This window comes from Marmota flaviventris, chromosome 3 (assembly GCF_047511675.1).
Source record: "Marmota flaviventris isolate mMarFla1 chromosome 3, mMarFla1.hap1, whole genome shotgun sequence".
Lineage (NCBI taxonomy): Eukaryota > Metazoa > Chordata > Mammalia > Rodentia > Sciuridae > Marmota > Marmota flaviventris.
In genome coordinates, this window is record NC_092500.1 from 126,087,202 (window position 1) to 126,105,802 (window position 18,601).

Consider the following 18,601-nt stretch of genomic DNA (forward strand, 5'->3'; position numbering starts at 1 on the left):
AATGAACAATATGTTACTGAATGATCAATGGGTTATAGAAGACATCAAGGAAGAAATCAAAAAATTCTTAGAGATAAATGAAAATACAGACACAACATATCGGAATCTATGGGACACAATGAAAGCAGTTTTAAGAGGGAAATTCATCGCCTGGAGGTCATTCCTCAAAAAAAGGAAAAACCAACAAATAAATGAGCTCACACTTCATCTCAAAGCCCTAGAAAAGGAAGAGCAAAACAACAGCAAATGTAGCAGAAGGCAAGAAATAATTAAAATCAGAGCGGAAATCAACGAAATTGAAACAAAAGAAACTATTGAAAAAATAAACAAAACTAAAAGTTGGTTCTTTGAAAAATTAAATAAGATCGACAGACCCTTAGCCATGCTAACGAAGAGAAGAAGAGAGAGAACTCAAATCACTAACATACGGGATGAAAAAGGCAATATCACAACAGACACTACAGAAATATAGAAGACAATTAGAAATTATTTTGAAAACCTATATTCCAATAAAATAGAAGATAGTGAAGACATTGATAAATTCCTTAAGTCATATGATTTGCCCAGACTGAGTCAGGAGGATACTCACAACTTAAACAGACCAATAACAATAGATGAAATAGAAGAAGCAATCAAAAGACTTCCAACCAAGAAAAGCCCAGGACCGGATGGGTATACAGCGGAGTTTTACAAAACCTTTAAGGAAGAATTAATACCAATACTTTTCAAGTTATTTCAGGAAACAGAAAAAGAAGGAGCTCTGCCAAATTCATTCTATGAGGCCAACATCACCCTGATTCCGAAACCAGACAAAGACACCTCAAAGAAAGAAAACTACAGACCAATATCTCTGATGAACCTAGATGCAAAAATCCTCAATAAAATTCTGGCGAATCGGATACAAAGGCACATCAAAAAAATTGTGCACCATGATCAAGTAGGATTCATCCCTGGGATGCAAGGATGGTTCAATATACGGAAATCAATAAATGTTATTCACCACATCAATAGACTTAAAAATAAGAACCATATGATCATCTCAATAGATGCAGAAAAAGCATTCGACAAAGTACAGCATCCCTTTATGTTCAAAACATTAGAAAAACTAGGGATAACAGGAACTTACCTTGACATTGTAAAAGCTATCTATGCTAAGCCTCAGGCTAGCATCATTCTCAATGGAGAAAAATTGAAGGCATTCCCCCTAAAATCTGGAACAAGACAGGGATGCCCTCTATCACCACTTCTATTCAATATAGTTCTCGAAACACTGGCCAGAGCAATTAGACAGATGAAAGAAATTAAAGGCATAAAAATAGGAAAGGAAGAACTTAAATTATCACTATTTGCAGATGACATGATTCTATACCTAGAAGACCCAAAAGGGTCTACAAAAAAACTACTAGAACTAATAAATGAATTCAGCAAAGTGGCAGGATATAAAATCAACACGCATAAATCAAAGGCATTTCTGTATATCAGCGACAAAACTTCTGAAACGGAAATGAGGAAAAACACTCCATTCACAATATCTTCAAAAAAAATAAAATACTTGGGAATCAACCTAACAAAAGAGGTGAAAGATTTATATAATGAAAACTACAAAACCCTAAAAAGAGAAGTAGAAGAAGATCTTAGAAGATGGAAAAATATACCCTGTTCATGGATAGGCAGAACTAACATCATCAAAATGGCGATATTACCAAAAGTTCTCTATAGGTTTAATGCAATGCCAATCAAAATCCCAACGGCATTTCTTGTAGAAATGGATAAAGCAATCATGAAATTCATATGGAAAAATAAAAGACCCAGAATAGCAAAAGCAATTCTAAGCAGGAAGTGCGAATCAGGCGGTATAGCGATACCAGACTTAAAACTATATTACAGAGCAATAGTAACAAAAACAGCATGGTACTGGTACCAAAACAGGAGGGTGGACCAATGGTACAGAATAGAGGACACAGAGGCTAATCCACAAAATTACAACTATCTTATATTTGATAAAGGAGCTAAAAGCATGCAATGGAGGGAGGATAGCATCTTCAACAAATGGTGTTGGGAAAACTGGAAATCCATATGCAACAAAATGAAACTGAATCCCCTCCTCTCGCCATGCACAAAAGTTAACTCAAAGTGGATCAAGGAGCTAGATATCAAATCAGAGACTCTGCGTCTGATAGAAGAAAAAGTTGGCTCCGATCTACATATTGTAGGGTCGGGCTCCAAATTCCTTAATAGGACACCCATAGCACAAAAGTTGATAACAAAAATCAACAAATGGAACTTACTTAAACTGAAAAGTTTTCTCTCAGCAAGAGAAACAATAAAAGAGGTAAATAGGGAGCCTACATCATGGGAACAAATTTTTACTCCTCACACTTCAGATAGAGCCCTAATATCCAGAGTATACAAAGAACTCAAAAAATTAAACAATAAGAAAACAAATAACCCAATCAACAAATGGGCCAAAGACCTGAACAGACACTTCTCAGAGGAGGACATACAATCAATCAACAAGTACATGAAAAAATGCTCACCATCTCTAGCAGTCAGAGAAATGCAAATCAAAACCACCCTAAGATACCATCTCACTCCAGTAAGATTGGCAGCCATTATGAAGTCAAACAACAACAAGTGCTGGCGAGGATGTGGGGAAAAGGGTACTCTTGTACATTGCTGGTGGGACTGCAAACTGGTGCGGCCAATCTGGAAAGCAGTATGGAGATTCCTGGGAAAGCTGGGAATGGAACCACCATTTGACCCAGCTATTGCCCTTCTTGGACTTTTCCCTGAAGACCTTAAAAGAGCGTACTACAGGGATACTGCTACATCGATGTTCATAGCAGCACAATTCACAATAGCTAGACTGTGGAACCAACCCAGATGCCCTTCAATAGATGAATGGATAAAAAAAATGTGGCATTTATACACCATGGAGTATTATGCAGCACTAAAAAATGACAAAATCATAGAATTTGCAGGGAAATGGATGGCACTAGAGCAGATTATGCTTAGTGAAGCTAGCCAATCCCTAAAAAACAAATACCAAATGTCTTCTTTGATATAATGAGAGCAACTAAGAACAGAGCAGGGAGGAAGAGCAGGAAGAAAAGATTAACATTAAACAGATACATGAGGTGGGATGGAAAGGGAGAGAAAAGGGAAATTGCATGGTAATGGAGGGAGACCCTCATTGTTATACAAAATTACATAAAAGAGGTTGTGAGGGGAATGGGAAAATAAACAAGGAGAGATATGAATTACAGTGGATGGGGTAGAGAGAGAAGATGGGAGGGGAGGGAGGGGGGATGGTAGAGGATAGGAAAGGTAGCAGAATACAACAGTTACTAATAGGGCATTATGTAAAAATGTGGATGTGTAACCGATGTGATTCTGCAATCTGTATTTGGGGTAAAATTGGGAGTTCATAACCAACTTGAATCTAATGTATGAAATATGATATGTCAAGAGCTTTATAATGTTTTGAACAAACAATAAAAAAAATAAAAAATAAAAAATAAATAAATAAATAAAAAAGAGGGAAGAATCACAGATCCCCAAAGAATGTTTTTTTAAAAAACAATGTTTAACTTAATATCACGTTTCTGTTTCATGATTAGATTATGATCCCATTTCCTATTCAATTTTTTAAAAAATTTAGTTGTTGATGAGCTTTTATTTTTATTTATTTATATGTGGTCCTAATGATTGGACCCAGTCTCTCACACATGCTAGACAAGCGCTCTACCACTGAGTCAGAACCTCAGCCCAGAATGTCTCACTTGTGATGTCAGGTCTCCATGCTGTCTGCTCCTAGAGACATGTCACTCAAGTACCAGTCAGCCCTGACCTCTCTTACCTGAGCAGACCACAGAGGCTGTGTTTCCATGGGCACAGGAAGGAATACCCAGTGCAGTCACAGGGCAATTCCACAAGAAGGACTCAGACCCTGAGCAGTGGAATCTGTCTCTCCAGATCTCATCTCCTCCTTCCACAAAATACTCTCCCTTTGGGGTGGAGATGGCGACTCCACAGCCCAGCTGACGGAAAACTACATTGGCATTGGCCATATTCCAGTGGGAGGCACAGAGTGTTCTCCAGCCTCCAGAGGTCTTCATCTCCACTTGACCCTCACACTGAGAGCTGCCATTTTTCATGAGCCGAACATCTGTATATCCTGGTAGAAGACAGGGTTTAGCAACATCATACATTTTTCTTAATTCCATAGAGTGTATAGGGCAGTTAACATCCCTCTGTGATTCTCACCTGAGCAGACAACTTGCACAGTCCCTCTGTGAGGGCAGCTGCCTGCAGGACAGGGCACTCTGGGGCAGAACCAGAGGCCAGGCTCCTGCCCCTCACACTGGAACTCTTCAGCCCAGATCTGTTCACTATCCTCTCTGAAGGGTAGGTTCCCTAGGACAGATGCAAACTTGCCACACCCCAGCTCTGCACAGATGACCTGGGCTGTGGGTGATGTGAAATTCCCATCAGATACTGGAATCCATCCTTCTCCAGAATTCACTTCCACTCGCCCAGAGCAAGTTCCACCTCCTCCATCCAAACGCACAAATCCTTTGGAAGAAATTAACTAACAAAATTAATATCTTGGCATGGAATTAGTAGTTTCATGCACAGACATGCTTGAGAGCTTTTCTTTTCCCAAGGTGTGGGGAATGGATTACACAGTTGGTATCAGAATGGGAATTCCTTGAGCAAGCATGTGAAGACAAATTTAGGAGGAATTATAAAGGTCAATTCTGAATGGTTGACTCAAGAAATGAATATGTATTTATATAACTATATCTGTGTGTGTGTGTGGTTCAATACATGTTTTTATTTTCTTATATATGAATATATTGTCCTTCATATTAAAAAGATATCTGTGTGTTTGTCTGCATATCTGTCTGTCAGTCTACCTTCTTTTTTTTAATGGGAGCTATAACTATCCACTGAATATGAACTAAAGTAAAAAAAAATACTAGGCTTCATTTCACAATTTTATCCTCAAAAACTTTTAGTTCAGTGTAAAAATTCCAACTAAATTAATATTTGTTAATGAAATAAATATTTCATATGTATCAAAAACTGACCATTTATACTTATTTCCATTTAGGGATGAGGAAAGAGCCCACTAAATAGTGTGAGAATGAAATAAAACCAGGTTATTTAGACTAACATAATCAGGGTTCTTTACATCATACTTCCTGTTACAGAAGACAGAATGTTAATTTAGAAGTACGATAGTATGATGATAAGTTTTTTTAAAAAAGGAAGTTATCTGGAGATTTGAGAATTTTTTGCCTGTTTCTTTTATTTCATTTTGAGGAATTATTTTGTTATTAATAATAATCAGTTGAATTGGAAGAAGAAAAAAATATATATCTATCTAAACTAATCAGGAAGGGATTTAAAGTAAGTTCAGACATTTGGGTAGATGTCTGGCAAGAGGAAGGAAAAACAATGTATTAGTAAGTTTATGTCATAAAGAAGTTCAGCAGGGAATTCTTGCTGAAGAGAATAACATAATCTGTGATTATTTTTCCAAAGTAAGCCTTCAAAATGGAATGAATATCAAAAGAATTAATCAAGTTTATTAAAATTTTTACTTAAAGTATTATAATTAGAATGCTCTCATTTCTGTCTGAAACTGATGTATTAACATCAAATGTGGATTTATGACCTTGTGACTACAAGGTCATTTTAATTTGTATTATTGTTACAGAGGAGTGAGGACAATCTTTCTTACTTAGAAAGTCACATGAAAATACAAAATTTCAAACTGAAATCACTAATATTTAGGATGGTATGTTTTAAAGAGCATGAGACTTACAGGGTATCATAACAATTAGCTCTCAATATTGTTGTTCAGTGACAGGAAGAATAACATCTGTCTCCAGAACAGAAATCATCATTATACCATCTGCCTGTGGATGCAGCCCAGTCTTTTCCTCTGTGGATATTGATTTCTGTACACGGAGCCCAAAGGTCCAAGTCAAATTTGGATGTCCAACTAACTTTTCACCCCTAAACAGAGACTTATCTCTTTACTCTCTCCATAGTGTGCTGTCTGGAGCTCTAGGGAGGAATGAAGAGAATGGTCCTGTTGCCCCCAATGCTGCCATGCTATTTCACAACCTGAGGAAACAGCCTTCTAGGACAACACAAAACTGAAAAGGGACACAGGCCCTCAATGCTATGAGCTGCCTACTGCTGAGGTGGACTCAAGGCCCAAGATTCCTGTAATCAGCCACAGGTGATAACAGGTTCTTCTTGAGTCTGTCCTACCAGCACACAGGTCTTGCTCTGCCTATGAGCTCTGTCCCACATTTGAGGCCTCTAATTCTTACTGTGTGATGAGTATTCCCATGGTGGGCCTGGCACTGAGCTCCAAGACAAAGTCCTGTGCCAGCCCTGTGCCCTGCTCCTTAGCAAGTGGAGTCTTGCTTCCCCCTCCGCCAAGGCAGCTTGGAGGAGTGGTGGTGGAGACAGTCTCTTTGCTGCCTGACTAAACACAGTTCCAGGTTCTCAATCTGAGAGCACTGGTATAGCAACCAGTGTTGTCAGACTGTACAGGGTGCCAGGTTTCAATCTGGCAGACCTTGTCCTGGGTTTTAAGTCCAAGGCCTGAGCTCAATTTTTTCTAGTCCCCAAGAAAAATGCATCTCTCTCTTCATGCTGGGCTGCCTGAGGTTGAGATTGGAAACTTTTAATCTTCCTCCCCCTTTCTTTTTAATATACTAAAAGCAGGCACACACCTGGTTTATTGTCTCTTGTCAAGCTAGTTTGGTGTGTGAATAGCAGTTTAGTGTTGTTTGTGGGAGATCATTGAATAAGCATCCTGGCCCTAAACTATATGATCTCTTACCATAATAAATATGCAATGATATTTTATAATATTCAACATTGATTAGCCAGGACTGGATCACATTAACCTTCCTAACTATGAGTTTATACATATGTTGCTTTGCAATGAAAATATAGAGAGAATCTACTGTAGTAATGATGGAAGAAAAGCCTGTGACTCATTCACAGTTCTCTGGACCTTCTTTCCAATGTGCTAAGAATTCTGATGTATAAATCTGGAAAGAAGAATTGCAACTTTGCAGTACTCCAAAATTCTCCTGTGAGGTGTTCAATCCCAGCTCTGTGCCCATAAACCTACTGATCAAGTGCAAAAATATCTCTGGCTATACATATATAAACACTCAATTCAACTGAGAAAAGTAGAGTCTCATTCTTGCTTGTCTTTTGAAAAGTGCTGCAAACAGGGTGTATATGGTAATTTATGTGTAATCCTAAAAACAGTAAATTAGAGAAACAAAATTATGAAGATTGCTTTTAAGTGGAATCATCCTACAACAAACCTATATTATCAAGAAAGAGAATTGAGAAAGGAAAGGACGGTATTTGAAGTTTACAAGAAGGGAAACAAATGAAGCCCATCATCTTTAGCTATTTCAAACACTCAGGGTCTATGAAAGAACCTCTCTGTATTGCTCACTTCCTACTCCTCCAAGAATAAGACACTCACTTCCTTAGACCTTTTCATTCTCCAATATAGTGGGGAATTCACTGGCCATACCTGAGCAGATGACTCCTGCATCCAACTTGTGTGTGCAGTAGTGTTGCCCCCAGCCTAGAGAAGGGCACTTCCACACATGGGACTCCTCGCCTGTGCACTTCACGTCATCCAGCCAGATGGGCCCTGATCCCTCCCCAAAGAATGCCTCATGCATGGCATTGAGGGCCTCACCACAGCCCATTTGTCTGCACACCACATTGGCATCGTTCAGGTCCCAGCTGTAGTCACAGACAGTGCCCCAGGAATGCTGATGGAGAATCTCCACTCTGCCTTCACAGCGACTGCCCCCGTCCACCAGGCGGAGCTGTAGAGTGTCTGAGGATAAAGAATCATGTCATTGGTTGCATTTACAAGGAAAATGAGAAGTGTTCTACTCCCTCCCACAAACTAAACCTTCATAATGCAGAGTTTGCTGAATAAGACATGAAGTGGTTACACTAGGGCAGTAGCTAAGTCTAAACAAGTAGGAAAATTAGTTGTGTAAAAAAAATAGAATTAAACTTATTGTAATCTAGTAAGTAGTCTCAAGTAGAAGTTAGGTAGGTACTATCAGAGTTAAAGTTGTTATTGGTAGAGTTCTTCATAAGGTCTGATAAAACATTTCTAGAAATGTCAGGATTTCTACTTTGAGTAGTTGAAAGTATATTTTTTGTGAATGATTTCTAATATTTAATGTAAATGTGCCAGCCTCTGAATTGGTTTCTTATAAAGCATCCATGCTCAAGTGTCAATGGTTTGGTATTTGGAAGGATGAGAGCACAGGGGATAGAGGAAGGAACAAGGATGAGATCATCAGAAGTCTCAGGTGACCACTATGAATCCAGGAATAAAAGGAATTTATAGGCATTAAGACAGAAAAATGAATGGATCACAAGGAAGACCATGGTTTACCTCAAAATATTTCACACATGATTCTAGATTCCAGAGTTCATAACTGAATATTTAATTTAAAGTTTGTGTTCACTTTAGGTAGATTCAGCAATCTCCCCAAAAGATGATTTCAGATGCAGACATTGCACAGATGCCATAAAGAATCACAGAATGTCACTTTTCCCCAAAATAAATCAAATAATGGCTTGAATTTCCTGTCAGGAGTTATTATTCAAAAATAGGCATTCTTAATGGGGAGGCAAATAGCAGAATAGAATTACCTTTGTTGTATCTGAGAATGAAAAGAGTCAGGGAACACAGGCAAACTGTATTCTGAGAAGAGAGAGAGGACTTGAGACTAATTAAAGAAATGGTAAGAATTCTAAATAACCCAGAGGAGCATTAAGGAGCCCAGAGAAAAGTACAAAGTAATTTGCAAGTTCAACTTCAGCTGCCTGAGTGAGGGAGGCAACCTGAAAGCGTAAGGTAAGCTGGAGAGTGCAGACAACCCAGATGGTGTCTTCAGAGTAGCAGTCTTAGCTGTGGGAGAAACACATGATTCTTGTAAGCTTTGGATCAAATTTGGGGCATTGTTCTGAGAGAGACTCCTCCTACACAACAAGAGAGCTTTAGAAAATTCATGACAATGCTAAGCGAGCTCTTGGAATGCTATAGCATAAAGCTATCTTGAGAAGTGACCTACAGTAGGGGATAAACTGTTCTGGGATTGGAAAATATAGATCAATCAATTCAAGGTCCCTGGGTCATCTTGCTACTGTGGTGGGTTGGAAAACATTAGTACTCTATAGTCTTAGATAGGGAGAGTGCCTGTTGCAACCATGCTGAGAGGATTGAGTGGCAGGTAAGGGCCTGGAAGCCTCATTAGTAAGTGTCCTTCCATCTGTGAAGAAGAGCTATTCCATGTGCATGTGCTTGCACATAGGGGAGAGAGCTCAGAGACGACATCAGATGATTCACCACATTGCTATATCCCCTCTCTAGGGTGGAGCTTAGTAGTTTGATTACTTATACCACTTTTTATAAGCATTCCAAAGATTCACCATAACTAGGACACTTCCATGGGCAATGACTAGAGGCCTCTGGAGCAAGTGTATGTCCACCAATTGGGTCCACAAAACACTGAAGAAAGGGCTTGTGGTAACTCTGACTTTTACAATTATTTTTACACAATTAATTTTCCTACTTATTTTTGTAAATTTGCAAACAAAGTACCTCCAGTGTTATTATATCATGCCCCATCAACATTCCCTAACCCTATATGGAAGGAAATGAGGATCACAGTGAAGCCAGCATACCGCACCAATCCCCAGAACATTTAGTGGGGAGAGGAACTACAATTGTTTTTTTTGCTGGCTACTAACTGCCCATACCTGATGCATTCAAATGTTAAATCACCTGGAAAGATGTGTCTCCAGTGTAAATATTTTACATCGAAAGACCTTTCGACACATTTTAAATTATGTATACCTTATAATATTTTTTTACTATTTAATTAATTTATTTTTAAAATTCTTTAAAGGAATTTTCTTTTTTTTCTAAATTCCCAATCTTCCTCCATATTTATTTTCCTTCTGTAATTTTCCTTCATGAATTACATTTTCTTTTATTAACTTTTGACTTTCTTGTTAATTTATTTTTCCCTTATCTAAGGTAGCTACAGTGTAAGTTGTTGTTGAGTGTGATTAATTATTACTGAATTTATGTAGCTTGTTTATTTTATGTTGTTGTTATTGCTATTGTTTGTTTTCTTCTTTCTGAGTCATGATGGTGATCATATATGAAAAGCACACTTCAAAATCTGTTAGAAGATACAACGAAGGTAACTACATAGTGGTAAGTTGAACAAACCATCAAAAAGATGTAATGATTATAAATGCATTAAAAATTCATATGGAACAGAACATACTATTTTGTAAAACAAATCTTATAGGATATAAAGGGAAAATAAACTTGAATACAATGCTAATGATGTCTTAATATTTCACTAATAAATTGGACAAGATATCAACAAGCAAACACATAGGACTAGAGTACATTATACGTCAAGTGAACAAAACACCTACAGAGTGTTCCACCCAACAGCTGCAGAATACACATCATATTCATTTGCAGGGCAGCACTCAGCTTTAGAGTTCTACTCTTCACAGATCAATGAGACCTAATCCTCCTGTAGTTTGATTAGGTCATGAAAACAGTAAAATTCATTCACTGAACATTCTTAGGGTTTTGGCTAGGTGTCAGACTGCTGTGGAAAGAGATCCTAAAGTGATCCAAGCAGCAGCATCAGTGAAAACTGAACATTCTTTTCTCATCTTTAAACAAATCCTCAAGTACTTATGGATAATTTATCATGTTCTACCATTATGTCATAAAATTTCATTTACCCAGAGGCCATGGAACAGATGTTTTGTATAATATATGATTTAGAAATCTCAATCTGCTATCAACTGTACACAGACAGGTGATCCTCACCTGTAGTTCTCAGGGATTGATGGACTCTTGCAAATGATGAGGTGTAAACAGTGCACAGTAAGGGTGTGGCTCAGATGCAGGTGTGCACTGCTCTACAAACCAAGATCACCAGATTCTAAAAGATGGGTATTACTGTGGCCTATCAAGGCCTTCAATTAGAAAGGTGTTCCTTTTATTACAATGGTTTAAACACAGTACTTGATTTTAATTTCAAAAGTACACATTTTTTTCTAATATTTCACTGGTTGATAGGAATCTGGAGATGAAAATTTTTCATCTTCTTTTCTGTTTCCAGATGACTGAGGTAAAAATACCACCAATTTAGTGAGCTGCCCTCCTCACACCTGTGTTTTTCATGCAAGAATGTATTCATGAATAGAGTGATGTGTCATATTCTGTGTGTTGTTCAGTCTGCACAATCTACAATCATGAATAAACATATTTCAGAATGTTATGATTGGCTCATCTAGACCTCTATAATATAGATACAAAATGATCAAATACATGTTCAGAGTAGCCCATCTTGAATACTAGGGAGTGAAATATGACATAGCATGAAAGTGGTTTAAAGGCCTATAGTGGTTTGCATTTACCTGCAATGCCCATTTTCCATGGTTTACTGAAACAATTGGCAGGCATCTTCCTCCTCTGATTTGTAAATGACAATTATAGTGGAAGTACGGCTTGGAGTTTTGAAACATATAGTAAGTCTACAGCCTGAGGCCTTTGTTTAGACATTGACATTAAACAATATATCTGGTGCTAGGTTTCTTAATGTTAATTTTCACTATGAATGATAGACACTCAACTAAAAGTGGTTTGATAATAATAAACTGTAGAGATCATAGAAAAGATGAGCTTCTAAAGAGGAAAGCATGAGGAATGGGGAGCTGATGCTTCTAGAACATTCCTTCCACATTTCCTTCCCAAATCCTGATTCTTTCATTTACCTTTGCTCTTTAGACATGTCCTTCTCACACAGATGATACTGTGGACCCCAGACTATATATTTGATCCACAAGAATATTTTAAACACGAGGCAGTGACTCCCACTGCTCCTGTGTTTGGGGAGGTGGTAGTTACTAATCTATCAGGGATAGTGGATTAGTAGTGCACCATCAGCACTTTGTTGATCAAGAGTGATTGTGCCCCAAAAGAAGAGACATTTAGCAGCAAATTGGGATGTATCTAGTAAATTTAAGAATATAAATCTAACAGGAAATATGTAGGACCTTTGTAAAAGCAACCAAACTGTTTTTAAACTTTTTATTCAAATTTGTTATCTATGACAGTAGAATGCATTACAATTCATATTATACACATAGAGCTAAATTTTTCCTATCTTTGGTTGTACACAAAGTTGAGTCACACCATTCGTGTCTTCACACATTCACTTAAGATAATGATGTTCATCTCATTCCTCTGTCTTTCCTACCCCAGTGCCCCCTCCCTGCTTCTTCCTCCCCTTTGCTCTATCTAGAATTTGTCTAATCCTCCTATGCGCCCAACCATACCCCATTATGAATCAGCATCTTTATATCAGAGAAAACATTCGGCATTTGGGTTTTGAGAATTAGCTAACTTCATTTAGCATTATGTTCTCCAACTCCATACATTTACCTGCAAATGCCATGATTTTATTCTCTTTTAATGCTGAATAGTGTTCCATTAGACAAACTAAAGAAATTAAAGGGATACCGATAGGAAAAGAAGAACTCAAATTAGCACTATTTGCCAATAATATGATTCTATACCTAGAGACCCAGAAAATCCCACCAGAAAACTTCTAGAACTAATAAATGAATTCACCGAAGTAGCAAGATGTAAAATCAACACCCATAAATCAAAAGCATTTCTGTATATCAGTAACAAATCTTCTGAAAGGGAAATGAGGAAAGCTACCCTATTTACAATAGACCACAAAAAATTAAGTGGGCATCAACTAATGAAAGAGGAAATAGACATCTACAACAAAAACTACAGAATGCTAAAGAAAGAAATTAAAGAAAACCTTGGAAGACGGAAAGATCAAACTTCTTGTTGGATAGGCAGAATTAATATTGTTAGAATGACCCTACTACTAAAAGCACTATACAGATTTAATGCAATTCCAATCAAAACCCTAATGATATTCCTCATAGAAATAGAAAAAGCAATCATGAAAAATTCATCCAGAAAAATAAGAGACTAGAATAGCTAAAGCAATCCTTAGCAAGAAGACTGAAGCATCACTATACCAGACCTTAAACTACACAGAGAAATAATAACAGAAACAGCATGGAATTGGCACCAAAATAGACTTGTAGACCAATGGTACAGAATAGAGGACACAGAAACAAACCCACCTAACTACAGTTATCTTATATTAGACAAAGGTGCCAAAAACATACATTGGAGAAAAGATAGCCTCTTCAACAAATGTTGCTGGGAAAACTGGAAATCCATATGCAACAAAATGAAATTAAACCCCTATCTCTCACCCTGCACAAAACTAAACTCAAAGTGGATCAAGAACCTAGGGAATTAGACCAGAGACACTTCTGCCTTTAGAAAAAAAAAAAAAAAGAGGACCAAATCTCCATCAGGATGGATTAGGCCCTGACTTCCTTATTATGACTCCAAATTATTTTTGAAAGTTTTAAAGATCTTATGTTTGAAGTGGAAACATAAATAATTTTTATTCTGTTCTCTTTAGTGAGTGCAAACATTTGATAGAATACAGTTCAAAAGCTAAATTGTTACTAATTTGATGTTTTCTATAGGATTTTTGCAGTTCATAAGTAAAAATAAATGTGAATATAAGAAATAAATTTGTGAAATAGAAGGCTGCTATAAAAATATTCATGAGATTTTAAAAAATATTTAAAAGAACTAAGGTCTTATGAGAGTGCAATGCAGCAGAATGTAAATGTAGACAAAAAAATAATTATATGTTTAGAAAGTTAATATTTAAAAGGAAACATCTCAGATCATTAGGACATATATATTTTTATATTATTGAAAATTTAAGTATTATGTTTTTAAAAATAGTATTTGCTCACTACTTTTTATTGTACTCTAAAGTAAACTTGTAAGTGGTTAAATAAGCTCATGTGAAAGTCATTCATAATGCATAGATGCGAAACACATGTACACATATATCGAGTCATATCCAAGTTTATTGTAAAGAAGACGTATTTTAGCACTCTCTTATTAACATAAAAATTTCAGTTTGTCATTAAAATGGCTTCATATTTCCATATTAACTAAAATCCTTCATTTCTATGATGTAGCAAAAATCTTTTCATTGGCCATTGATTTGGTAAGAGCATTTTTAAAAATTTTGACTCAAAAAATGGAATTTTATGTCTTACATGAAGGATAAACTTAGTAACTAAAACTGTCAGCCAGGTTAGTGTGTTAGCGAACACTTTGTTACAAGACACACATAGATAATCAGCATATAATGATGCAAATTTTTCTTTCCTGCTTTCCAATATGGAGGTTCCTTGGAAAGCTGGGAATGGAACCACAATTTGACCCAGCTATTCCTCTTCTCGGTCTATACCCAAAAGACCTAAAAATAGCATACTACAGGGACACATCACATCAATGTTTATAGCAGCACAATTCACAATAGCTAAACTATGGAGCCAACCTAGATGCCCTTCAATGGATGAATGGATAAAAAAAAATGTGGCATTTATACCCAGTGGAATATTAGCACTAAAAAATAACAAGATCATGGCATTTGCAGGAAAATGGATGGCATTAGAGCAGATTATGCTAAGTGAAGTTAGCCAATCCCTATAAAACAAATGCTGAATGTCTTCTCTGATATAAGGGGGTGATTCAAAATGGGGTAGGGAGGAAGATCATGGAAAGAAGATTACCTCTAGATTGGGAAAAAAGGTGGGAGGGAAAGGGAGGGAGAAGGGAAATTGGAAGGAGACCCTCATCGTTATACAAAATACATGTATGAAGATGTGAGAGGAAAAAAAAAGAAAAGCATCACCTTAGATTGGGTAGAGAGAAGTGATGGGAACGAAGGGTAGATCCGGGATGGGGGGAAAGGAAGGATAGTAGAATGAAACAGACCTTATTATTACTGTGTGTATATACGTGACTGCATGACCAATGTGATTCTGCAACCTGTACACTCAGGAAAATGAGAAATTATACCCCATCTGATTCAAATGTATGATATGTCAAGGTCAGTGTACTATCATGTGTAACTAATTAAAACAAATTTTTAAAAAAAAGAGAGAAAAGCTTTAATTACATTCAAAATTTTAGAAGTTACAGTTAGTATTTGGTTGACCTAATTTTGGGGGGTAATATAGCCCCTCGTTGTAAAAGAACAAGGTACAGTAAATTGCTCACCTCGTATCTGGGAAGAGAGTTAAGAGGGGGCTACAGTTCTATAATCTCCATCAAGAGCAGGTCCTTAATGATTCCATGAGTCCCACTATTCCCAAACTCCTGATGGGTCTCTCACCTCCAAACAGAACCATGTTGGAGATTAAACATTTACCATGGGCCTTTGGGGACAATTTTAATATCCAAACTATAACAGTCATTGCGCTTTAAAAAATTTACCAATGGTCACTGTGTTTAAAATTAATATATTTAATGTACTTCTACAGAAATACCATAGGACCAAGAGAGCAACACTTAAAGAAAAGAAAGCCATAAATTTAAAAATCTGTCTTGCATTACAGAGAACTATACTCAGTTTTTTTTAAATCAATAATTAGAAGAAATACATCTGTGTTTCAGTCCAATAAGAAAGAAACCAGGCTCAGACAATGCAAAATTTAATTCTTAGTGGCCTATGAGACTTGAAGATATGTGTTTGGCACAAGACAGCAAAAGACATCTTTGGTGGCTACTCTTAAAATGACAGAAATGTGGTTGTTGCACAGTTCAGATTTGGGGGTTGTTTTATTTCTAAGCAAAGAAAGTACTATCCCTTTGATTTTGTAGCATAAAATATTCTCAGTTTCATTTTTGTTTTCTAGAATCATTTTTAAGTGTCATCATATCCAATATCCTAAGTATCTTCTGATAGTGACTTCTTTCAGTGCTAAGATTAAAGATTATTAATCTGTAAAATTAAATTGAGGATTGTAAAGCACCATTTCCTTTTATTTTGGCAAAGATGTTAGACTGGGGTAGGGTTAGTGATTTGTGCAAACTTATAAATTTGGAGAATATGGTTGGCATCCTCACCTATCCTCTCATGACTTGTTTTATTCTTCCTAATGACAATCACTCAGGTTGGTGTCTTTGACAGCTTCACATGCCAGGTGACTGCAAGGTGACTGTTCCTCCCTTGGCTCAATGTAAGATATATATTGCATGTTAATCTCCTGGCACATACTTTCAACTTTCCTCTCAGACAAGTGTCCTCCATTTCTTATACTTGAATCAATTGCAAGAAAGACACCAACCTGAGTGATAGAAAAATCTCAGGGTCTAGATTAGAAAATTATTCCTCTGTATTGGTGCTTGAGCCTAAGAGATCCTCAGTTCTCCACATTTCTGCTCTTTTCAGGGCTCTACTGACCACAGGAAATGTCTCCTCTTATGATTAGAGCTTTAGGTCTCAATTTTATCCAGGTAGACCAAAGTTAGGATGACAAGGATGGTTCTCAACATGTTTCATCAAGAATGTACATATAATTATTTCTCTAGGCCCAGGGTTGCCTTCTTCATCCTGCCTTTAGCTGTGACTCAATCTGCATTTAACCAACTCTCAGGTCCTGTGGCAATATCCTCAATTCTATCTGTCTCTCGTACATCACTCCAGGCTCCTACTTTCTCTTGGGACAGAGCACTGTGTTGCTTGAGATACTGGGGATGTATCCATTAGATGTGGTATTTGACCACTTACAGATACACAGAAACTGAAGTATGTTCCTTGAAGACCAAACTTGCATTTTACCTTTCAAGGCAAACATGGCTGCATGACCTTCCAATCAAGGCAAAGAAGGGGCAAAAAGCATGATCACTAGATGCTGAGAAGTAGCCATAATAGCCTCGGATTAGGACATGATGAAATGGAGGAGAAATGGTGACTTCAAAGAGGTATATGTGAACTTTCTGCTCAGGTTTATTTTTTATGTTGGAGATGGCTATTTGAAGGCAATATTGAGAGTTCCCCTAGTGTTATTTTATTCAAAATTCAAAAAACTTTTTAAAATTTTTAGATTTCTCCATGTTGCAAGAATATTTGTCATTGTTGAGAATATAAATCACAAGAAACCAATGATGTTCACTTTGGGATTCCTTATTTCTAGTGGAAAGAAGAAAAGCAAATAGGTTAAAGTCATTTGAAAAGTTTATGAATGAACTGGGTGGACAAAGAAAGAGATATTGCCCCTACAGAGGACTACTAATTTATATGAACCAATCTAACCAATGGCAAATTGAATATTTCAGTCATATATGTTTCTGTTTCATCTCTTTCTATATGTGTGCATTTTAACCTAAGGCAAGATTCTTAATGAAATCTCATCACTGGGACCCCTTATTTCAACATTTTGATCTGCTTTAGTGCCTCAAACTTGAGTCACTCTTACAACTCATTCTTCTCTTTTCCTACAATAGCCTTGCATAATTTACATAAATATACACAGGAAATTCTCCAAATTACAACTGAGTATTCAGCTCTGCTCAGAGAATCCTTAAGTGCGTAGTCAGCTCTCACTGTCAAACCCTATTACTATAAGCCTCTTTTACCTTCCCAAAGTCCACTTGTCTCCATCCTCCCATTCTTATCCAATAACACCAACTGCACTTTTATGACTGAATGCAACAGGTAGAAACCGTCGTCTCTTACCAAAAAACATACCTAATGACATTTTATTCAACCCAACACTGACTTGCAAACACATAGCCGAGTGTTCCTTCCAATTCGAGTTTATGAAGATGTTTCATTGAAAAAAGTGAAGAGAATGGATTGTAGTAAAGACAAAAGGAGAATCCACAACTCAGAGCTTTCCATCTGTAGTTCTCCCTCTCACCAAAAGCTATGCATTCTTTTCTCTGAATTTATAAGAGACTTATGACTTTATAATAATCCATAAATTCCTCTGTGATTTGTTTAAAAAATATCTCTGTGCTACACATCTACTAGCCTAGTGGAAAACGGTGTCTCAGGCTACACATACGGAAACACTTCAACTGAGAAAAGTACAACCTCCTTCTAGTCCTTTCTTCTGACCAGCTCACTGTCTCTAAGAAGATATATCTGTTGATTTGCAGATCTTTTGTATTATAAGAAACTTATAAGAATAAAATTATAAGGATTATACAGTTAATATTAATTGAGGTGTTATTAAAATAAATTATCTTTTAACATAGATGCCTGGAAAAGAGAAAACTGTAGTTGAGACTCACAAGAGGGAAGTAAGTGAAGCTCATCACAATCAGAAACTGAGCAGTCTTGGTCTATAGACCTCTGAGTCCTTTCTAGATCATCTACCTCCTATTTCCCCAGAAATCAGAAACCTTCTAATCTAGAACTTTTCATTCTCCCAGACATTGGAAAATTGGAGTGACCAGCTTCAGAGAGAATAACATGAAGAGGAAAACTACCTTCTCGGGAAGTAAAAGGCAATGGGCACAATCTATGGTTAAGAGTCTGAAGCTGGTCACTCCATAGTGATT

The 18,601-nt window shown here is 36.9% G+C and overlaps 1 protein-coding gene across 1 annotated transcript in view; it reads right to left on the bottom strand.

Moving 5' to 3' along the window:
• Window positions 1–18,601, bottom strand: part of LOC114104822 (uncharacterized) — a 419,591-nt gene that overhangs the window by 97,658 nt on the left and 303,332 nt on the right. Inside the window, 3 exon segments of the mRNA XM_071609308.1 lie at window positions 3,860–4,177; window positions 4,267–4,575; window positions 7,586–7,900. Coding sequence (XP_071465409.1) covers window positions 3,860–4,177; window positions 4,267–4,575; window positions 7,586–7,900 — 942 coding nt within the window.